The 24,916-nt window shown below is 35.3% G+C and overlaps 1 protein-coding gene across 1 annotated transcript; it reads left to right on the top strand.

The window, feature by feature from the left end:
- Window positions 1-716: 716 nt before the first annotated feature.
- On the top strand, window positions 717-24,890 carry LOC129253919 (eukaryotic translation initiation factor 2-alpha kinase 1-like). The gene is made up of 13 exons (XM_054892352.2): window positions 717-838; window positions 1,820-1,998; window positions 3,472-3,567; window positions 4,192-4,341; window positions 6,444-6,518; window positions 8,525-8,661; window positions 11,239-12,236; window positions 14,257-14,363; window positions 14,843-14,978; window positions 16,392-16,495; window positions 17,331-17,468; window positions 18,290-18,385; window positions 19,694-24,890. Exons 1-13 carry the CDS (start codon window positions 754-756, stop codon window positions 19,787-19,789), a joined length of 2,397 nt encoding a protein of 798 aa, XP_054748327.2. The 5' UTR covers window positions 717-753; the 3' UTR covers window positions 19,790-24,890.
- Window positions 24,891-24,916: the final 26 nt, after the last annotated feature.

Below are 24,916 nucleotides of genomic sequence, written 5' to 3'. Positions count from 1 at the left end.
AGGTGGAAATCACCAATTAAAGAGCGCTAGTATAATGCCTCTCCAAAATTCTAGGCTAGCTCACACGCATTGCCACCCCACTGGCTCACTGCTACCATATCCTGCCTGTGGGGAATCTACAGGTAGGACTATGGTGTGCCATAGACCAAAAGCTTCGGTCTCTGTTATGTTGGTTGTTCAGCTGTAATGCCTCGCATCGGTCTCTGAATTGACTCGAATTTGATGACGTGTACGAGAGACGTGATTGGCTCTCCCACGTCAAGCTCTACTTGCATGCAAAACCTGTTGCGAGGGTACGTTTTCTCCACACTGTCACTGAATACTTTGATCACGAAATGAAAGAAAACCCAAAAGTTTATCAAGATTTGGATTTTCAAATTAATGATTTTGAAGATAAAGAGAATGATGATGAAGTTTATAGCTCTAGTGAACAACAAAGTGACGTGGATGGAGGTAAATTAGGGGAATTACGCCAGTGATGATGAGTTGGACAATTCAACTTGCATGCTGATTTGCTACCAAGTCATGCAGCTGCTAGCTCTATAGCTATTTATAGATCTATAAATAACAACTGGGATGCAGAACTGAAATTTCACTCTTGCTAGATTAAGATTCAGAGCTGACATTGGTATCAAATGATCGTTTTTTTTTTAATACATATTAATACTAGAGTTGCATTCTCATATTCTGATATTCTTTGTTTTTATTAATAGGGGAGATTTTCAAGCTGGTCAGAAGAAATTTACAGAAAAGATGGCTGGCTCTGGGAGTATGAGCAAAGGGATGCAAGATCGTCTAAATCAGAGAGTGGTGCCTGAACCCCTCACAGGGTTTGATAGTAAGTACTTTGATATTTTGATGAGGGGAGTCCTGGCAATTGGAGAAAAGAAGGATTCTCTCTCACAAGTAATAGTTTTTATGGTTATAGTTGGAATAATTGATAAAGTTAATTAAGTGATAATCTGCCTTTGAAAGACATGAAATGATTCCAATTTTAATAACATAACGGTTTTCTGTAGGGGGGCAAAGGGGAACAAGCTACTTCTAGCACATTATTATCAATCATTCAAAATTGCATTTTATATTGAAACCAATTGCAGCTGGGCTATATTGCAATATCTCAGGGCTGTTTAGAATTTTTTTTTTTTTTGGGGGGGGGGAGAGAGACGCTAAATTGCCCTCCAGTTTTGTTGGGAATATTTGATCACAAAATGTTGATATCAAATATGACGAAGTATATCTCAAAGCCTTATAATGTCCTGAAATTTGCCAAAATTTTGTATAACAGTTACAAAATCTGAAAAATCCTCAGAATTTGACAATTTTTAAATCAACATTGTACAAATTTTCACACACTTCCACGTTACAATAAAATTAAGATTAGTTTTAGGGATATATCTGTTCGTAATGTTATCTGTCACATGTGTAGCCACATGCAGCCATTCGAGTAATTTCAAATCATATTTCAACAAATATTGCAACATACAGTGTATATTTTTGCTTTCCCCAGTAAAAGTTAGCAATGTGTCTGCTCATGATATCTGACCAGAGCCAGCGAAAATTAATTACCATTACAAAAGCATATTTCATTTTGTGAGTTTGTATCTGGCCACTAAGTCTGTAGTTAGGAATCTTTTGTCTACAATCTGCAAGATAATCCAATGAAACATAATGCCTTACATAATTTATCCATGCGGCATCAAACATGGCTTGAAGGAAATGAGTGGGAATGTGGGATAGTACTCCATCTTTTTTTAAACCTCCATGTATATATAGTTTTAACTGTATTACAAATACTATCTTTGTTATTTTTTGTAAGATTCTGATGCAGTGCCTGCTGCCAACGCTGAGGCAATGATGCAGATCCAGCCAGCTGGCTTGCATAAAGATGTCATCCTCCTCTCTCTCCTGAAAGGATGGTGCGAGGCGAATGGGAAGAGCGTCAACAAGAGTCAGAGACTCTACAAGAAGATGTTTCGCAAACTACAGGATAATAAGGTGAGATGAACTGAAAGGAGATGACCAAGAGGCCTTTATTTGAAAAATGAAAATGTTCCTGAGAGATGGTGCTTATTCTAATCAAGAGAAGGTTTTAAACTTTCCTTTAAAAAGCAGTGAATGAAATATGATTTAATAATGATAATGATAATAATGATTATAATGATAATAGGCCTACTATGCAACATTTATATAGTGCTTAATACATTGTTTCTAAATGCTGCGTACAGCGTACTAACAATCTACCACCGGTAATGAACCACCTGTCTATGATATTATTGTGAAATAAATAGAGATAATCGCACAACTTCCAAGACTTAATTCATAGCATTACAGCATCAGATGCATTTTCATGAGACAATGTGCCATAAAATGGCTAATTATTGTGAATTGTTTGGGATGGAATTGCACTATCTCTTGAAATAAGAGCTCCTGGGATACTAGGCTTTAGTGTTAAAATCACACTGATTTTCCTCAAAGTCAATTCAATTCAATTTATTTCCACTTTAAAAAGCAACAATTTATACAAATCAATACAATGTTGAATACATCTCAATGCTAGTATAGTGGGGATCATAAAAAACACAAATGATGGCTTATCAAAAATGACCCCTTACAGTACAAGTAAACATTCAAAGATAAAATAACACAAATGACAACAATGTATAATATACAATAAAGGAGGGCAAGAACAAAAGAAAGAAGATAGAAAGGAAACATTCGGTATGTGAATTCTGAATCAATCAGGTCAAGTAAATAGGAGGTGTCTTTTATACATATGTTTGAATTTTTTTCAGTCTTACTATTTTTTTAATGAAATGGGAGATTGTTCCAAAGCATTGGACCATTAAAGAAAATTGACTTTTGTGCTATTGATGTGCGGTTTTGCATGATTATATTTGCAGATATATATATATATATATATCATTATGTTGAATAATTTCCTATTTTTTATTCATAGGGATCACTACCTATAAGCCCATGATCCTTCAGAGCTCCCTAAGAATAATAATTATAAACAGTTCTTTTATAACATATATCACATTGTGATCATAATTTCTCTTTGCGCTTCCATAGGACTTAGATATTATTATACCGGCTTTAGCTTGGCGATCATAATTACTTACAGTGCACATGCATTTTAAGGAATTAATTCCTACCAGGTACCCATTTACCTCACCCTGGTTGAGTGCATCACAATGTGGATACATTTTCTTGCTGAAGTAAAGTTAGTAAACTATGCCTATAGCCCATTTAAATGTGTATTATGTTGTATTATACCTTTGAATATTGGATTTTTTATAAAATGGGTTGAATCAATGAAAAGTAAAATAATATGTTTTTTTATTTTTTCATAACATTGTCTACCAGTTTGTATATAATCAGAAACAATTCTTATTGATTGTGTGCCTAATGAGTATTCTGTAATGAAATTTATTGTTATTGTTCATTCCATCTCTCTTTTTTTTATAGTTTATATCACCTGCTCATGTTGATGCCCTCAAGCAGTGTAATTATGACATCCTTTTGAAGACACTTGTCTCCTGGTCTCTCTCTTCCTCCAGTGATGTAAGATAACATTCCTCAGTTTCTAATAAACCCAGCACACACTGTACGATCCGTTGTGATTTGATTTTCAAAGAAATTTTAGTAGCATTTGATATGAATATTCCAATCTATATCAATCAAAGATCTATCCAAATAGTGGTATGTCTATGCTGAGCTTCTCTGTAGAAATAGGAAGAAATTAAATCCAAATCACAATGACGTCATCATCGACTGCGAGTTAAATCCGAATTAAAGTTTTCTCTGACCACAAGGCTTGCAGCAAAGCAGAATTCTGATTTTAGTATTCTTGGCATTATGCCAAACTTTGATTAATGTAATTTTACTTCTTGGAACTTTCATAAACAAAATGTAATTTGTTCACATTTGTTGAGCAAAGTTTTATGTTTTTTGTACATCTCATTTCCTGTGTGTTATAGCTTCAATATCTGACAGAAGATTGTTAGTATTAAGTCATAAGTTGACCTTCCTTTTATGTCTAAGAAAAGTTGGGTCAGGTCAGTATTTTTTAATGTATGATATGAAAGAGCTCCAAGATTTATTTTTATATGGAGAACGAGGGTTCAGACAGACACAAGTGTCCCCTGCTTAAAATATGGATGATGTTCTACCATGAATTGATTATAGGATTCTCCTGGGGGCGGAGCTTTGTTACCCTTTGCACATCGTTTACCACTACCAGACCACGATCAGTCGACTTTCTTCCGTCAGCGCTATGAGACAGATTTCATTCAAATTGAGTCTATTGGTGAGGGAGGATTTGGCAAAGTGTATAAGGTAAATTTAATATTATTCATTTCCGTTGACTTATACCGACTGCACAGAAACATTGTTACCGTTAGCGCTATTCTGCCATACATTGACAAAAGGAAGCAAGTTACAAAAGTATCATTTCTTGTAAATGAGTAATGTGTGTTTGTCATTTACATAAGCGTCAATGTAATTTAACTGCATATTTTCTTCAACGATCGTTTCTTCCCCGAATTTTGCCTGAACGTGCAACATACAAAGGGTGTTTCAGAAACAACAACTCAAATTTGACTGATGTGTCACTTGCTTCCTTTTGCCAGAGTTCAGTCAGACGGCAGGTCCCAAGAAAGTGGCTTCTTTCATCCAAGTGATATTCATGACTTGAGATGTTTTGCATATTTAATGAGCTTGATGCGGCCCAAAAAACCTCTTTTCATTCGGTCATTGCTGCTCTAATTGTTCATCGAATTTCATGAATTTTGTATTATTGTAAAGAAGAAGAATAATTTTTTCAGGTCATGTGTTTGAATTTATTCAAAGATTTTGTAATATAGGTTAAAACTTTGATCTAAAATATGCTACAAAATAATTATTTTCACCTGACAAAAGCTGCTATTTTCACACTTTATTTTTGTTTGAGCCCAAATGATTTTTAGATCATGATAAAGCTGAATATGTATGCTTTAAAATGATATAGGTTTCAAAATAAGAATTGGTTTAATCGGGTCAAGATAACACTTTTCATTTGCCAAGTACATAAAGCAGCTTGAAAACAAGAATACTGCACTCTGATTGGTCAAAGAGACCACACATTGGCAAATTCCAACGGTTCCAGTGCCTGGGTTCATGGGAAGGTTACACTTCCCATGTGGTAATCTCCTCAAATACCCCGCGCCTGTTGTTCTGTGAACCTTATCCAGCCAATCAGAACTCTGGATTTCATGCAAGTACAAAATTTCAGAAATCTCGTCTTGTACCTTGGTGGGAAAAGTGTGATCTTGACCAGATTAAAAGGTGCCGCATATCAAGAGTGGCATTGTGAGAAAGTACAGAAGTTCAGCTTTATGGTGATATAGATATCATTGAGGCTCAAAATAAAAAAGTTTTGCACAATTTGCAAAAGAAAACAGAGGAAGAAAATTCAGTTTTGAGGCACATTTTCAGGCCAGAAATTTACTTATTTAACAAAATATTGTATACAAAATAAATGACCAATATGAAAGAGTAACATTTACTCTATCTGATGGTGCAATACTATTTCATTTAACTTGAGGTTAAAACAGGTAAATTCTTAGAGAAAGAAAATCTCACGAATCACGAGATTTTGCAAGGAGGAGGGTTCAGCCACGAGATGATTTGGATGAATCTGGCCTTTTTGCTCATTAGCATAGGGACCTGCGGTCTGACTGAGTTTGGCAGTATTGAACAGAGCACTGACAGTAGGCACAGTCACATCTCGTTGATCCAAGATGTAAATAATGTGTCGTTGTGACATTAGGCATCGCTACAAAATAATCAGTTGTAACAAAGGCCTCTGTTAGCGCATTGTAAGTGCTGACAATATTTCTGTGCGGCCAGTATTGGTCAACACTCCACATGAACAACAGATATTGCATTCCCAATTTTATTAATAATTATTTTAAAAACATTTTTAATACAATGTTTTAAAAGAAAGGAAAAAGTTGTAATAATATGAAAAATAAAAAAATTTATTAGAACAACAGTAATAATAACATTAACTATAGTACTAATACTACTACTAATAATAATATAATAATACTACTACGACTGATAATAATAATAATGATAATAATAATAATGATGATGATAGTAATAATAATAACAATAATAGTAATAATATTGTACTAATAACAATAATAATAAAAGTAATAATAATAATGATAATGATAATAATAATATTAATGATAATAATGATAATATAATGATAATAATAATAATAGTTATGATGATGATGATGATGATACAAAACATTTAGAGACTGCCAAATATGCACCTTTCTAAAAAACACCTGCTTGTCTCTTGTCTCCTTTTGGTGATCTCCATACACAGGTTTCTTTATGTACCTTCACTTGATTGTGTATCAATTCATATCTTTCTTCTTAAAACAGGTTCAGCATAAGCTGGATAAAGAACATTATGCTATCAAAAAAATTAAAGTGACAAAGAAGTCGTGCTTCCTTGAGGTAAGTTTTGTAAAAAATTTAACAGAATTCAGATTTGTTCTTCACTTTAAAAGTTAATGAGAGAAGAAGAAGGATCATTTGTTGAATGTTAGAAATAATATGGTGAAACTTTGTACCTGTTGTTGGTTCACAAACACTAATTAGAACATAAATAGCTACTTCAATATTAGAAGTATTAGATGTAGTAATAGCTCAGTAGTTTTGTTAAAAATTGTAGTAGAACTGATAGCATGTGTATTGCATGTACTACTATAAATGCTGTTATTTTTGCTGGATTAATTTTAAGCGCTGGGTGGCTTCAAAACATATTCGTGGGTTCTTGAATTCGCACTGCACACTCCACAATCACAAAGTCACTTTCTTCTCCCCCATTTGTGGCTGATTCTAATTAACATTTCAGACAACAAAATTGCATTTTCTGCTCATAATCTAGCTCTACAGCAGCATAATTCAGCATTGTTTTGATCCAGTCAAGAGCTTCAGTGACATTTAGCGCAACTTTTTTAGGGCGGTGCATACAATGGGGATGGCAAAATGGAGGCGCTGCTGGCCTGGTATGGTATAGGGTAGAGACCGGGGGTATTACAGCATTTTAAAGTGCATGGGATCAATCGACCCACGTGGGCATTCGATAAGATGCCTTCTTGAAAATTAAGGCTAGATTATACAAACATCAGTGCCTCTCAAGAAAGCATCAGACAGACCTAAACACTCACAAATCAAACAGCAAAAACAACTTCATTTTCAAGCAACATCATAATTAAAATACCAATATGCAAGTGCAAGAAAAAAATGTTCGTATTGAAGAAAAAAATCTTGCGATGCATAACAAAAACCTACTAAAAAATTGCCAAAAAAATAATTAATTTCTTATGTATCTTATTGTTTTTTAATTTGTATGTATTTCTTTGTTTTTTCAAACATTTCTTTTATATTGTTTTTTCGATTAACTTTGTTGGGGACACTTTTGTCATCATAAATAACATAAAATGAATCCATCTCAACCAACAAAAGTAAAAATAATCATACATTTATGATTTTTGGCTGAAAAAAACAATTTGCATTGACTTTGTACACGAAATAACGTTTTTAGGCAAATTTGGGACCGACATGCGCTTGTGTATTGTGTATTTCGGAACCGAGTACCCGGGTGTCGTAAATTTGTCAAGAGATGCGCAAGACTTGAAAGTAAAAAGTCAGCGAGCTGCGCGGTAAAAAAATTTGCACGGCGGCGTAGCAGCGAAATTTGTCGAGGGGGGTCAAATTGACCCCCCCCCCCCAGTTTAATAAGGGTTAATTGTCGCCCTCTGAAGGTCAAATTATACAGTCTCCTTGACGAGAGGATACACGCAATTGAACCCCTGTTCAAAAGATTCTCATAAATTATGTATGTTTTTAAATGGGCGCTCGCAGATATTGCCGCGAAATCCGTGAAAAATTAATGTACCTGCAAATATTTCTGGATTTACAGAATCAGCTGCAGAAGTAGTAAAAATAGGAAGAACAGAAAGAATAAGATGAAAACGAAAGGGGAGGAAAAGAAGACAAAGGCCCGTATTCTGAACTCGGGTTTAAATTAAACCCTGGTTTAAAGGTGTGGTTTAACTATGGAGAGCCAATTGGAGCACCAATCCCTAACAGTACACATTCAATATATTAACTCATATGACACCCAAATTGTTCATAATTGTCTGGGAATGATAACTGAAGTATTTTTCTTCATTATGAAAGCAAGAGGAAACAAAATAGTAAACATAAGAAATATACAATATAAACAGAATTTTTGAGTTTTGGCTCCCCATAATTTTAGCACAGAGTTAGACCGTGGTCTCAGTTAAACCTGACTTGGGCCAAAGGGTTGGAGAGAGAAGAAGGAGGAGAAGGGAGAGGGGTGGGAAGGGAAGGGAAGGGAAGGAAGGAAGAAGAAGGTAAAAAAATAAAAATAAAAGAGAATAACATAGGTATCAGAAAGTTGAATTTGGCCTTCTTTTTTTCTCTCTGTCTAGTCTATACAGAGGGAAATACAAATGCTGGCCTGTCTGAGCCATCCTAACGTCGTTCGGTATCACCAATCTTGGTTTGGAGAGGAAATACAAGCCGTTACTAAACATGCAAACAAACATCGACCGATGCTGGAATTCAGGTACATGCATGTATATTATTGCCATTATATACCGTGTCTTGATCTGATTGGTGTTTTTTGTTGGGGGGTGGGGGGGGCGGTGATATGATATACAATACTCTTGTACTGCCACATATTTCATATTGCAATGTTCTTTGGGCTACATCAAAAGTGTCAACTACCAATATATTTCTCCTGCAAAAGAAAGCAGTTCGCATATGTACTGGGTCTGGTTACAGAGACCATACAAATCCCTTATTTGTAAAGCTGAAGTGTTTGAAGGTAGAAGATATACATTTTTTGCAAACTGCCTTATTTATGTTCCGTTTTAATGCCAATATGCTGCCTGACTCATTTTCTTCAATGTTTCAGCCTAACGGCACTGTCCATTCATATAGCACAAGACAGTCATCGAACATACATTTGGTTAATCCCCGCACCGCATTAGCTCATAAATCAATCAGACACCGTGGTTCAGATGTTTGGAATTCTCTTCCACATAATATTCGAAATTTGAAAACCTCACATTCTTTTAAATTGGCTGTAAAGCACAATCTCCTTTCAAAATTACAGAATGTGTAAACTGCTAGTAACGTATACATGTAAGTAATTAAATCTTCTTTCTTTCTCTTATTCGTAACTGAAGATTAAGAATTTAACTTTGTTGAATTACTCTACCATATATTCATAACAATTTGAAACTTAATTGTTATATCTCGGCAGTCTATCACTTTTACATTCTTCTCTTTCTTTCCTCTCTTCCTTATTCTTACATTTTTATTTTATTTTCTTGGATGCAAAACCAGTTTAAAGGTGCTTAAACCAATCAAGCTTTTAGCTTATGTTGCAACACCTTTGTATGTTCATTATTTACTTGTGTTTTCATATATTCATACATTATCTGTGTATTCTTTTACATTGTATATTGTGAACATGCATGAATAAATAAATAAATAAATAAATAAATAAATAAATAAATAAAATATAAATTGATTATACATGTATAACATACATGCCAAGTGTCCTTTTTTATTTATCTTTTCTTCAGAAACTGAAAATGATGGTTTCAATGGTCATTTCCTAGATCAGGTTGTATTTTCTTTTTTATTGGAACTTGTATAGGGTCATTCCATCTGGATTCACCCAGTGGTTGCACCCGACCGTCTCAGAATTCGTTGTAAATTGGTACACATAAAATTCACCATGGCCCACGGACAAATAAAAAAAAAAAAAGTCCAATTGGTTCGTCGGTTCTCGCGCTACGGCCCGCCCTTTTCTCCTTGTTTTGACAAAAATGGGCGTGACCTTCAACTTTCAATGGCCACTGCGTCGTAATGTGTTGACCAATTTTCATGAAACTGGTACCATTTATTAGGAAATTCAGAGAGGAATCCAAAACATGCATCAAAAAATGTATTGGAGCGATTTATAAGGTCGTGACCTTTACTTTGACCTTGAATTTGACCCCCGGACAAATAATTTTTTAACTTGATTTTCGTGTATGTTAATTATTAGTATGATATTGACAAAATATGTTAAAACCAATGATGATATTTTATTTCTTCACCTTTAAAAACTCTTCCAAAGATACCATGAAATTTTACTCTAGTCCCACATACTAATATTCATGTTAGTAAAAGTGTTGACCAGTTACATGATTTCTTCCAATCTTAAGTTACGTATGCAAACACATGAAAAGAAATTAAGCTCATTAGTTCACAAATGAAACATTAAACATTTATGCTCATGAAAAGGAATCTGTTTAGGCATTTTGATGTTCAGCAATATATATCATATATATATATATATATATATATTTTTAAGTGTTTACTTTTATCATCAAATTGTTGAGTATATGCCTATTTACTAACAACACGTTACGACGCAGTGGCCATTGAAAGTTGAAGGTCACGCCCATTTTTGTCAAAACAAGGAGAAAAGGGCGGGCCGTAGCGCGAGAACCGACGAACCAATTGGACTTTTTTTTTTTAAATTTGTCCGTGGGCCATGGTGAATTTTATGTGTACCAATTTACAACGAATTCTGAGACGGTCGGGTGCAACCACTGGGTGAATCCAGATGGAATGACCCTATACAAGTTCCAATAAAAAAGAAAATACAACCTGATCTAGGAAATGACCATTGAAACCATCATTTTCAGTTTCTGAAGAAAAGATAAATAAAAAAGGACACTTGGCATGTATGTTATACATGTATAATCAATTTATATTTTATTTATTTATTTATTTATTTATTTATTTATTCATGCATGTTCACAATATACAATGTAAAAGAATACACAGATAATGTATGAATATATGAAAACACAAGTAAATAATGAACATACAAAGGTGTTGCAACATAAGCTAAATTTTATGTGTATCAATTTACAACAAATTCCGAGAGGGTCGGGTGCAAAATTGCACATTCATTGGGTGAATTGGCATGGAATGACCCTATATAAAGAAAATATAAATCTGTCAAGTATATGTTGCATACGTGTTTCACCTGAATATTAGAATTAATTCTCAGAACTATGTGTAGTACATGTTACTGCAATTGTCCTATATTGAATAACACTTTTTTTTTTAATTACAGGTCATTCAACGACTTGGAAATCAGTGATGATGAAAGGGGAGATGAGGAGGAGGAAGAAGATGAGGAGGACGAAGAAGAAGACAGGGATAGAGAGGAGGAGATGGTGATCATAAATAAAGATGAAGATGATTCTTTTGCTGATAAATCAAGGTTTATGTATTCTTGCCAGGAGAAGGAAAACATCAGCAAACGTGGGTCAACGTCTCCAATCATAACAGAATATGTAGAATCAAGGACACAGCATCATTCTAAGCATTCCAGTACGGTGGTGTTTAATAATCAACCAGATATTGATCCGTTTGATACAGACTTCAAAGTTTCATATGAAGAAGAGAGATTTGACAGTGGTGAGTTAGTAAATGAATTCTTTTCACAAACAAGCGAGAATGTCGAGAACATCAGGCCCATTGCCAGAGAATTTGATCAAACATTCACTGAGGGAGTAACTGATTCTCTGGAATCTTCGGGAACATCCAGCAGCACAGTTATTTTTCGAAATGCGGAGTCAGATGGAACAGACTGTGATGATTTCAAATTACCGTCCCAGAAAGAACAAAATTCTCCCCGACACAAAGTCTTGCGGCAGTCACGCAAGTTCGAAAGGCATGTTGAAACAATGGTGCAGTCTGACGACTATGAAGAAATCAAAACTACTGCCACGACCTCCAAAAACATTGTGAAAAGTGCAATCATTCCGGTTACAAAAGCCACTGCTACATTGCTGAGTACCATAACAACGTCGCTTAGTTCTTCAACCCAGATTCACAAAAGGATCCATGGTGCATCGTCCCGCCCATACAGAGCAGTACAAAATGGTGCATTCCGTCGGTCAATAAGTTGGGATGGTCAAGAGTCCAGTCCCGAAGTAGATGCTGGATGTTGGTCAAGGCTGAGGCAGTTTTACAAGATACGTTATTATCTCTACATCCAAATGGAGCTGTGTAAAAGTACACTTAGAGTGTGGTTGAGTGAGCGCAATGGTAGAGTAGCAACTAAGAGTGAGTACCTCGTATACTGGTGTAGGAAATTCCTTTTGTAGATCAAGTATGTTTTCATGTTGACATGTATATAAGCAAAATCCTTCCTTGCCCATTCAGCCACCATTTATCCATACTAGGCGTATTGCATAAAGGTTATTATATGACATCTAGAAAGATCCTTGTCAGTTGATTGGTTGTTTGATATCGATCATTCAGCCCATTTTACAATTGCGTCATTAACCGTCCAATTTTGGATCCATTCATCGTGCAAGTTTGGATCCATACGATTTTGTCCAATGCACGCGTGCACCGAGACTACGGGCACCACAAGTAAAATCACTCATGTTTGCATGCAGCGCATACTTTGTATGTACGCAACAATAAAAAGATCGAGCTCGCACTGCATGATCATATTTTTCATCGAAATTGATAATATGAAAAAGAATCTATTTTTAGGTGTCATATAAACCAAATAATGAATTTTCTTTTCATTCATGGAATGGACAGAATACTTCATTCGGTGAAAGTTGAAATGAATGATCCTTTCAGCTCGGGTATGCCTCGTTGAATGGATCATTTCATCTTTCACCTCATGAAGTATGCTGTCCATTGCACTCATGAACATTCATTATTTGTATACCATAATAATAACTTTGCCATCCAATGGTAACTGCCATGGGATCAGTGCATAACAGCCAATCAGAATCAAGGATTTCATGTAAGTTACCATTGGATGGCTAAGTTACCATAATAGTAACTTATATGCAACGGCGTCCAGGTATTTTTGCCGATATAAAAGCAAAATTCTCCTAACATTGCTGAAAGAAAATAAACGCCGGAATAGTAGTTACTCAAAATAACAAAAAACTTTCGCAGGGATTTTTCCACAATGGGTATTCTCGTGAAATTTTGGTGATTGAGTTGGTATAAATATGCCTACTATTCTATTAACAAGACTTGCATGTATCTCCCAACCAATATCTCTGTTCGATTTATCATCCAGTTCATCTAAAAGGCTTATATGCGATTTTTAACTGCATGTCTTGAGCTCTCATGAGAAGTACAGTAGCTAACAGTTTGATGATGCCAAAATCTGAAAAGTAATTGAAATCTCTGTACCTTATAAGCGCATTTGGGGATCAGCCAGTTTAATTTTGCCATTTATCTTGACCACAGACTTTCCTTTTGCTTTGATTTAGCAAAGCTAGGGCTTCAATTTTGAAAATCAAGTGGACAATTTTTGTTAATTCATTAACTACTGAAATCTATACAGACTTTGTGTAGGGATCATCAAATTTCCCAGTAGGCAATGGGCAAAATGACCTCCCCATACCAATTTACGGATTTTGAAAATAAGGATGGGTGAAATTTTAAGATGATTTGGCAGCTGGTCACATTGAAAAGTGAAGTCCAATAGATGGGTATACAGACACAAGATCAGCCACTGTATAATAAGAATGATAATAATAATAGTGTGACTTGTTCAGCGCCAAATCCACTCTGTAGAGTACTCAAGGTACATAAATAGCTCAGAATGAGAAGATTTTTAAGAGACTTGACAAAGATTCATGAGCAAAAGGTCTCCCCCAAAGTTTTTGAAACTATTGGAATTACAATGGAGCGTTGTGGCCCAGTGGATTAGTCTCTGGACTTTAAAACAGAGGGTCGTGGGTTCGAATCCCAGCCATGGCGTAATTTCCTTCGGCAAGAAATTTATCAACACTATTGCACTCAACCCAGGTGAGGTGAATGGGTACCTGGCAGGAATTTATTCCTTGTAATGCGTGTGCGCTGAAATCTGAGTAATTACGGCTGCTAAGCTACAGCTGGGGTAATAATATCCAAGTCCTTTGGAAGCACATAGAGACATTATTCATAATTGTCATATATAATATGCGCTATACAAGAACTGTATATTATTATTATTACAAGGTAACCAGAAGTTGTTATATAAAAGAATTCTCTCTTTTTTTTTAGCTGTTGGGTTTTGCCATTTTGACATATATGTAATGTATTCTTATTAACTGTTCTATAATAGATCAATTTGATGTTGTGAATGAGAGAGATAATCAAAATATCTACAAGCAGCTACTTGAAGGAATAGATTACATCCACACACAAAATATACTACACAGAGATGTGACTGTAAGTATTAATTCCTAAGTATCTGTTGATTTCATCTGATTTTTTTTTTAAAGTAAATACCTCTAAAATAGTTTGCTGTTCATGCAAAAAAGTAATCAAAACAGAGAGATGCTGTAATCTACAATGTTATGACAAATTCTGTATATTTGGTGGCGTTGCATTGAAGAACTTTTGAATTTAAATCATTAATGGGTCCTTATAATGCTTACAGATTCCTGGATCAAATCGGATTATTCAGTATTTATTTCTATTGTTAATTGTTCTTGTCTTCAGCCTAAGAATATATTCTTGAGCCACAACGCTGATGACCATCCTCTAGTCAATGCTTATGACAAATTCTGTATATTTGGTGGCATTGCATTGAAGAACTATTGAATTTAAATCATTAGAGATGATGGGTCCTTATCATGCTTACAGATTCCTGGATCAAATCGGATTATTCAGTATTTATTTCTATTTTTAATTGTTCTTGTCTTCAGCCTAAGAATATATTCTTGAGCCACAATGCTGATGACCATCCGCTAGTCAAGATAGGAGATTTTGGATTAGCTCGGGTAGATGTCATCACTGAGCCGAAGACTCCGATGAGATTTCAGAGGAACCAAGAAGTTGATGGTGAGAAAAATTTTTAACTGGTGAAAATTTTGATTACTCCGCGATCGTGAGATACGTATTATAACTGAAGAAAAATTTTGATATCTCGCCAATGGAGACATGAATTTTTAACTGTTGAAAATTTTGATATTTCCTAGATGGGGAGATAAATTTTGTAAAGGGGTAAAATTTTATATCTCCCCGATGGTGAAATTTGTTTTGTAACTGACGAAAATGTTGATATCTCCCCTTAGGTGAGATATATTTTGTAAACTCATGAAAATGTATTTGTGTTCAATTACCAGGCATGACATTCTTCAGATTTTATTAGGATTTATATTTATTTTTCTTTCTCCCAATGATCAAAATTCTTTTCACAATTATAAATTGAATGAAATTTAATTTAAAAAAATTGTTGTGACTGAATTATTTTTGGTTTGTGTGAGATTTTGATTGTGTGTTATATAAAGGGTTGCAAGCGATTTCGAGATTTTACCATGGTTTTGTGTAGTTTTGTGTGCATGTGAATGTGACAGAAAATTTGTGAGCGTTGTGATGGCTTTATTATGCCCCCGCCAAACAAAGTTCGAAGGGGTATATAGGAATCAGTATTGGTCTTTTGGTCGGCCGATCCATTTCAAATCTTGCGCCTTGAACTACTATCTCAGTTTTTAACCAATTCTCATGAAATTTGGCACACGTGTGGGTGTCGGGGTATGTGTCTGAAATTGTGTTACCATAGTAACAGTGTATTATGGCAAAAATAGGGTGAAAATCTTGCAGTTCAGACGACTTTGTCAGGTTTTAACCAATTCTCATGAAATTTGGCACACACGTTGGTCTTGAGGTAAAGATGTGCAAGACATATTTTGTGTGAGTGTGTGTGTCAGAAATCATGTTGCCATGGTTACAACATATAATATGATGAAATTGGGTGAAAACCTTGTGGTTTGAATTATTTCATCAATTTTCAACCAATTTTCATGAAATTTGGCTTACGCATTGGTTTTGAGGTAAAGATGTGCAAGACACATTTTATGTGTGTGTCGGAAATCAAGTTGCCATGATAACATATATCATAATATGCCCAAAATTAGGTAAAAATTCTGAGGTTCGTACTTTTATCAATTATCAACCAATTCTCATGAAATTTGGTTCACACATTGGTCTTGAGGTAAAACTAGGCAAGACATATTTTTCCATGTGTTGGGAACTGTTGCCATGGTAACGGTGTACAGCGGGGGTATTAGTCACCTTTGGTGATAGTTCTAGTTTTGTATTTGGGCTTTTTTACCCAAAGTTGTAACCTGGCTCTCGGGTCGAGTATTACCTGAAGCATTTGAAATACGCATTGTTTAAGCGCCATGATAAAACATAAAACTGCTAAAACTTTTGAGTTATTTAGCTCCTTTTTTGTTTCCTTGTGTCTTATAGAGTGTTGCATTGACCCCGGTGTCTCCCAAACTTATACATCTGGCGTTGGAACAGAAACCTATGCAGCACCAGAACAGCTGGATGGGACTACATATGACAACAAGGTAAAGCGTTATATTGGACTATATAATCTTTTATTGCTGCTAGCCTGCATAACAGAAAAGAGACACTAGTCTCATTTTTGTCTCGCCTGAACGAAGTTTGGCAGAGACCTAGTGATTATTTTTCCTGTTAGTCTGTTGGTATGTTACAAAACTCTCATTTATCTTATTCATTGATTTTTCTGTCATCATACATGTTATGAGCATTTGAATATCCAAATCACTAATGATATGGAGATCCTTCAATTGGCAATGCAACCAAGATATGTGATGTCTCACAAGTACAACTCTCTCCTTTGTACACTGAAAATATACACCAAAACATCTATTTTTGCTCATTCTAATGATAGTACAAGCTTTTTGTCCATGATATGTTATCAAACCTTTATTATATGTCCTCCCATGAAAAAAAAAAAGAAAACACAAGGGGCCCATTTCATAAAGGGTTACAACTGTTGTAACTACCATGGCAACAGGGCTCAGCAGCCAATCAGAATCAAGGTTACCATGGTAGTTGCCATGCAACTCTTTATGAAACGGGCCCTTGATCTATGGATAGACTTGATAAAAGTGACAAATGAAGTAAAATAGGTAGTAAAGTAAATGGGGAGTTGTACAACTGTGACATCACCTATGTTGGTAGCATTGTCAATTAGAGACTCTTGACATTATTTATAATCTTAGCATTAAAATGCCCAGTAACTTTTTTATTATTCATTTGGAGCCCGGGCAGAATTGAGTAGTCAAGGACTTGAGGTGATGCTACTAAGGCAACTGGTTCAAATTTGCTTTATTGATTGATATCTCATATTAATTATTATGATGTTTTATCTCCTAGTCTGATATGTACAGCATGGGACTGATCCTCTATGAGTTATACCACCCGTTTCTTACTGGCATGGAAAGACACAAATGTTTGGAAAGACTACGAAAAGGAATCATTTCGGAAGAAGTTCAGAAAAGATGGCCTGTGCAGGTAATGATATAGATCAGAATTGCTCAAGATTAAACAGAAACATTTTAAATAATTAGTTCGAACAGAATCTAATGAAATGATGCCCAAAGGCCCGTATTCTCAAAAGAGGTTTCAATTGTACCAGGGTCCTAAACCATGGACTATGCAGATTTATTTCATTAACGCGCTTTATTTTAAGCGCACTTTGCCGAAAGCGTGCATTTTTTAAAATTTAACTTTGTGTACGCAATGAAATAAGCGTAATTATGTTACATCTGCATCGTTCATGGTTTAGTACCATGGTACAATTGAAACCTCTTTTGAGAATACGGGTCAAAGTGCTTATAGGTATGAATAAAAATAAATGCCAAATGATTCTTGGAGGAAATGTATAATATAGTGTATGGCAAACCTTGATTATTATTTTTTTAGATAGTTAATGACTTCCATTTTGTCAAACAGTTCAGGTATTAATACTAAATAGGTTCATTATTGCGGACTGAAATAATCGCTAGAGGGTATTCATTTGTCTCGCAATCTACTATGGTCAACAAGGAAATTCGTGATCACTCTCGCAAAAAGTATTCACTAGCTTTCTAGGAAATTTGTGATCACTCTCGCAAAAAGTGCTCACTAGCTTACAAGTTCATGAGCTTTTGAGTGCCGCTGCAACTCTTTATCAAGTGACAAAAATTATCTGATAACGTAGTCTATACCAAGCCCCAGGACCGTATGCACGAACGCAGGAACAATAATAGTGTTAACTGAGAACATTTGGTGATAACAGTATAAGACTTAATGTTAAAATGTGTAACATTCCTCATCTCATTTGTTTTGTGTAGTACTCTGCGATCCAGTGTCTAACAAAAGATGATAGCAAGGAAAGGCCCAGCGCTGCGGATCTTTTATCTGGTGATATGTTCCCTTCTAAAGATAAGGTAGGATACTACATCTATGCTAGACCATTAGAGAAATTCTCTAGTTGCAGCTTTAACAAACGCTATGAAATGCTTATATATCAAAGATGAAATTACAATATATTCCCATCATTATTGCTGTGAATTCAGTCTGGTTTTCATGAATAGAGAAAATATAAGAGATATTTGGGTTTCTATTATTCTGATAGGATTCACTGAATTTATTTATTTTATTTATATATTTATTAGTGTGTATAATACATATGCTGAAAGGGTCCATTTACAAAAATTCATGAAGTACAATATAACAAAGCAAACAAACAAAAACATAATTACAGTATTCTATATCAAAACTTAAGTCTACATAAAAGATATAATTATCTCATAAATGGAAGATTGAGGAAGAGGGAAGAGAAGGAGAGAAGGAGAGATGGAGAGAAAGAAACAAGAGAGAGGGGGGATATGAATTAAAATAAGAGAAATTTGAGTGAGGTAGAAAGAAAAAGACAAAGTGGTGAAGAGAGTGACATGAAAAACATAGAAGACAAAATATTGTCAATTATGATTGAAACTACGTAAGGGCATGAATATCCCATATAAGATACAAAATGAATTCTATAAATACATTAAACATGAGAATTATTCAGATAAATATTTTAACGAGGCAATAATTGTGATCATGTTTATAATTTTAATCAAAGCAATTATTGTGCACAAACATTTAATCAAAGCAATTATTGTGCACAAACATCTGGATGGATCTTGTAAGCCTATAGCCTTAGAAATACTAATCAAGAGCCAACTTTGCAAACACCAAGAAACAACTTAACATTCACTATGTGGCATCCCTTAGATTTCTTTTTCAAAAGGGATCATATTTATTTTACAACACAAATGGTCAAATTAATAAAGGCACAAAAAATGATCCAGTAATATGGGTATTGAGGCCACAATCAATGGGACAGTAGCCTTGGATGACCTTCGATTAATTTAAATCTGACAAACAGACTCATTGGCCGGTATTCTGGAAAGAGGTTTCAATTGTACCATGGTACAAAATCATGGACTATGCAGATTTTTGTATATAATAACGCTTATTCCATTGCGTACACTAAGAAAAATCCAATTAAATGCACGCTAAACAGGAAGCACTTTAATAGAAAAATCTGCATAGACAAATGGTTGTACCATGGTACAATTAAAACCTATTTTGAGAGTACGGACCTTATCAATATAAAAAAATTGAAATTTTTTCTCTTATGAATGCACCTGCAGAGTTAAATAATTGCATTAATTATCTTGGAATTCATTTGATTTTCACATTTGCAGATAATAGAAAGCCAAGCGGATGAGATCGAGAGATTAAAGAAACTGCTTGCTGAGAGAGATGCAGAGATCAGTCAAATAAAAGAAAAGTATTCATGATGTCTGCCTGCCTGAGATACAAGAGAAACCATGTCATCGGACAGCGTTTGATGGCAGTACAAGGTACAACGAATAGTACTGTTGATAAAAAACCTTGATGTCATTCATAATCAAATATCAATTGGTAGATTTTGTTCATGAGAAAAGGACTTTCTATGTAATAAATCTTGTTTTGTTCCTGTTGAACGGGGACGGCCGGATTCACCTCATGATTGTGGGATTCCCCCTTACCTCTACCCTCAAGTAAAAATCTTGATATTAATCATAATCATATTTCAAATGCTGTATTTTACTCATGAGATGGTTGCTTTCCCTTTAGCTAATAGTAATAGAAGTAGTAGTCCAAAGTCTTATATTCTGTTTTATACAACTCCCAAGAATGTTCTGTAATATGATGGGTCCAAATTGGATCACATGATATTCAGCGAATTGCACTATTTCATCCAAAATGCACTATCCTGCACTCTAAAGTCATACCAAATGTACTATCCTGCACTCTGACATCAGAGTGTAAGATAGTGCGAGGTCTGGAATTATCTAGAATTTATATCAAATATGGCATTCAGGGCAACTCAGTAACATGGGGGAGTTTGTATAAAACAAGCAATGCACGCATTCTTGTGCATAGAGGACATAAATAATGAAATCTGCTCGACTCGCCAAATGGATATACCGCACTCGGTCATGCGGACCTCTTAGCGGTATATCCATTGGCTCTTCTCGCATATCGTTCATTATTTGGCCCTGCCTGCACTCGCTTACGTGCATTATTTGTATATTGTTTCCTGTGGAACAAGGGTGGTCAGATTCACCTCACGTTTGTGGGGACCGCCCTGGCCTCCGCTCTCCACTTGACACTTTTCAGCGCATCCTCCATCCTCATACCAAGCCTCCTCACCTCTACCACTGGCTTCTTTCATCTCTTTTCTAGCCGCCACATTTTCCTTGAATCATTTGCCTTCGCCAACGCTTATTCCAAACCCAACATTAATTGCAATTTAATAATTTAATTGCTGCTCTTGGTATAAGTCGGGCTTCATCTTACATTCAATGAAAACAATTGATATCACATAATAATAATGATAGTAGAGTTGCATAACACCTACAGTTGGGTGTTTCATAAAGCTGTTTGTAAGTTAATATTCATTGGCGATGGTTAAGCGCGTAAGAAAGGATCACCAGTCGTTCTTAAAGTTGCTCTTAACTTACGAACATCTTTATGAAACGGCCCCCAGGTCTCTATGCATGTAGCCTCTTGGCGAGGCCCTGTTGGCTGCTTTCCGAGCGAACATGGCAAAGCAAGGGAGAGAGTGAAGCAGAGCGCCGCGAGACAGGGCCTCTTGACATCTGACCCGAATTTCACCGACTTTCTTTTGTTTTTTATTGTTTTTACCAATTCACCGACCAAAAACTGGTCGGTGAAAATCATCCAATGAGAGCGCGAGCTGCTATGACGTCATATTAAATATTCATGAGCTCATCTGGAATGGCGACCCTTGGATTCTTGGCGAAGAGTGACGACGAAATATCAAAGAGCGCTGAATATGACTCTAAAATGCTGAATATTGACCGATTTAAGGATTTGCAAGTCGATGAAATCAACTCTGCACTGAAAGGACGAGATGTCTTTTTAAATCTACCCACAGGATATGGAAAAAATGTAATATTTCATGCGATTCCACCGGTCGAACCGGGGCGTCAATTATCGATCTCTGCTTTGCAGTGCAGTGAGGGAAGCTGGGGTGGAGTTGCTGGGAGTTGACTCGAGTCTGACCAGCGGCTGAGCAGTATCTCCCAGGAAGTTTCGGGGCGGTGATGGGTCTGTTACGGCCAGTAGTAGTAGTAGTAGTAGTACCACTACTTGTAGCATTTTGCTGGTTATTTCCCCTTTAGTGTCCCGCAATTAAATGAATCCCCTGCAGAATAATGGACTACTAGTCTATACTATATAGTATTCCGAACCCAAAACGAAACAGCTCTGACATTTCATTGGTTTACTCGGTGACCGGTAATATCATGAATCATGTAGGAAGACGTTCCTCATGAATATATAATTCAGTTCAGATGTCAAGAGGCCCTGGCTCGCGCCAGGCCTAATTCGCTTCGCGAATTAGGGAATCCCTCGCTTCGCTCGGGAAGCAGTTGCCAGGGCCTCGACAAGAGGCTACTATGCATGAGGAAAGCAGGAAATATGGTTAGAATTGTGGATTTAAAGATTAGACATCATATATGCATTAAGAACATCAAATAATATTAAAACATAGTTGAACCTAACTTAGTTAAACATTCTGAAAGAGGTGGGTTTTTAATTGTACCTTGAATTTCTTAAGCTGGGTAATATTTCGTAAAATCGATGGGAGAGAATTCCATTGTGCTGGTGCAGCTTGAGACTGATTTTAACAGTAAAGTAGTACGAGATATTTGGTGCTAGAGGTTTAATATTTTTTCACCTTGATTGTACTTCATGTGGTTTTATTGAAATAACAAACGATGACTTGTGTAAATGGTAATAATGATAATACATGTGACTCATAAAGGGCCATTCCACTTTGTAGAGTGCTCAAGCTGAATAAAGGGCTATAATTAAATATAAAGCTTTTGAAAAGATCTTGAAGACTCGAAAGAAGATACCATTATTGATGTCTTCAGGAGGTTATTCTACAATATAAAAAAGAAATAATCTGAAACCAAATCAACTACTGGTATACATCCGTGGAATGCTGAGCAGAAATAGAAAAGTAATACTCATATAAAACGAGCATAACCTCCTTTTTAAATTGATAAGCAAGATGTAATCTACACTGAGCTGCTGTCATGTGCAACTTTGGTCAAAATAGCTACTATTATGGCTCTGGTAAGAAATGTAAGGTGAGAAGTGCCAAGACATGTTATAAGGGCTCTTATCCTGGTTAAAAAGCAGAACAAGCATGGCATTTTGCAAACACAATTTTTTTTTAATGAGAAAAGAGGTAGAAAAAATGAGGCCAGAAATAGTTGAGTGCACCTATTACACTGTAGGGCTTAGAAATAAACTCAGCATTTCTGTGTTGTTGGTTTCCTCTTTTTTTTTCTGGCCTCCATTTCTTTTATCAAAATGAGTTTGTGATTAGTAATTTAAAAAAATTCAGATGAATTGTTTAATGGGTAATTACAATTCTTTCTCATGTACAGTATCATGTTTTGTCTTCATAACATTATAAACTAGGTTATTTGTAATTATTTCAAAAATACTGAACTTTGAATCATGTTGTAGTTTATATTGTTCACATGGATGAAAAACACCCAGAAATTTTTTTTTGCAGACACTTAAAAGATATATGTGACAGATAAATCATTATTTCCTAAATCTACTGGGGAAATGAATGTAACACGTGTTAGTGTATGGGATGAAATACAGAAGGTGTTTCAGGTCACTTTAGATTTCACTCTTTTGAGAAACTTGATACGTATTTTCTGGCTCTTTTTTTGTTGTTGGGGGGAAGGGCAATTTATTTTTATAACACGGGTGACAAACAGGACCTTGCAGCTCAGATTATTCAAAGTCAAATCAATGTTAACCTCTGCTTTTCATGATGAAACGGGAATCATTCCAACCTACTGCAAAAATCATGTGGTAATTTAGTCATATTTTGAGAACTTCTTAATGTTGTAGTATATCGTTCAGGTGAAGATGCTGACTTTAATGATGGACAAACTGAAATTATACAGACTATAGTCCTACTGTGTTATATGGTGCTAGCAGGTGACTTATTCATTATTGATTTGTCAAGACCATGAAGTGTAAATATTCATAGTCCTGTGATACAAATATTTGCAAATATTGTAAAATGGCAGTGACCAATTATGATCTTTTTGTATGGATGTAGTGGGGCAATTCCATAAAATATGTACTAGTATGTCCAACCCCATGTATGTGGGACCTTCGTGACATTTTCTGTCTATGATTTCTGGTTCTTATGACAGTCTGTAATGCTGTCAAATGACTATGAATTGGTCAGTTTATGAAGTGAAGTAAAACCTGAGAATAATGGGGGTTGAATGTTTTATGGAATAGTGTTCAAAATACCCACTTTCCACCAATTATAAACGTTGTGTGAACTTTGTTATTAATTGCATTTCTTTGTGTTATGGGGCACAAAATTATCTTTGTCTAGATCACTTTGGGTGCAATAACTGTATGTCAATGGCATATCCAGATAAAAAAAGAGTGCGCTAGGCTAGTACCCTTGTACCTTTGCCAATGTATAACGTCAGAGACTTTTTGAGATAAGAGGCCTCCTATGTATTATGCTACTTTCTTTATTTGGTCTTTCATTAGATTCAGGCACCATTTCTTTTCCTTGATTGTTTTTTTTTCTGCTTTCTTCTTGCCCCCCCCCATATTGTACCCCTTTTGTGCACCTGAACATGATGCCCCCCCCCCCTCACCATCCTAGATATGCCACTTGTACATGTGTGCTTATGATAAAATCTGTTTGTTTTTTTATTAGGTGTCGAGCATTTGTAAATACCCCACCATTCAAACTGCCCTATTGTTTATTTCGAGCAATCTTGTTAGTTTGACGACCAGCCTTTTATTTTAGCTTTGAAACATTGCTGTTTTGAGTTTCATTCTGCACTAATTAATTTTAACTTGTTTATTTCATTCTAGCAACCAAGACTCTTTAAATGCTATGTATTTATAGTTTATATTTTATTTTAAGATTTCTGTCATTATTTGACATGTTTTTGATCTAATCTGTGTGTTATTTATTTGAGATATCATTAATTTGAGAAAGTATTCATACTTTGATTTTCAAGTAATGCAATCATCAGGTTTACCAAAGGTTCTACGATGCAAGTTCATGTGAAACCTGTATTTTTCCCTAAATATAATTTATTGAAGATGAAATTGTGTGGCAATATATTTATAATGAGGTTTATAAATGATCAGTTGAAATACACAAGAATGTATGATTATATTCACATCTGCCATTACTCATATTAGATAGAGCAAATCTTGTTAAGTTTGATATAAATGTGGAAGGCTTGCCAGAATGGTCTAGCTCTTGTTGGAGGTTTATGGAAAATAACTGAAATAAACAAGAATATATCAGTATTCATTACTTTCTTTGAGTTATCATTTTG

This window comes from Lytechinus pictus, chromosome 2 (assembly GCF_037042905.1).
Source record: "Lytechinus pictus isolate F3 Inbred chromosome 2, Lp3.0, whole genome shotgun sequence".
Lineage (NCBI taxonomy): Eukaryota > Metazoa > Echinodermata > Echinoidea > Temnopleuroida > Toxopneustidae > Lytechinus > Lytechinus pictus.
The sequence above is the reverse complement of the archived record's forward strand: the minus strand, read 5'-3'. Positions and strand labels throughout refer to the sequence as shown.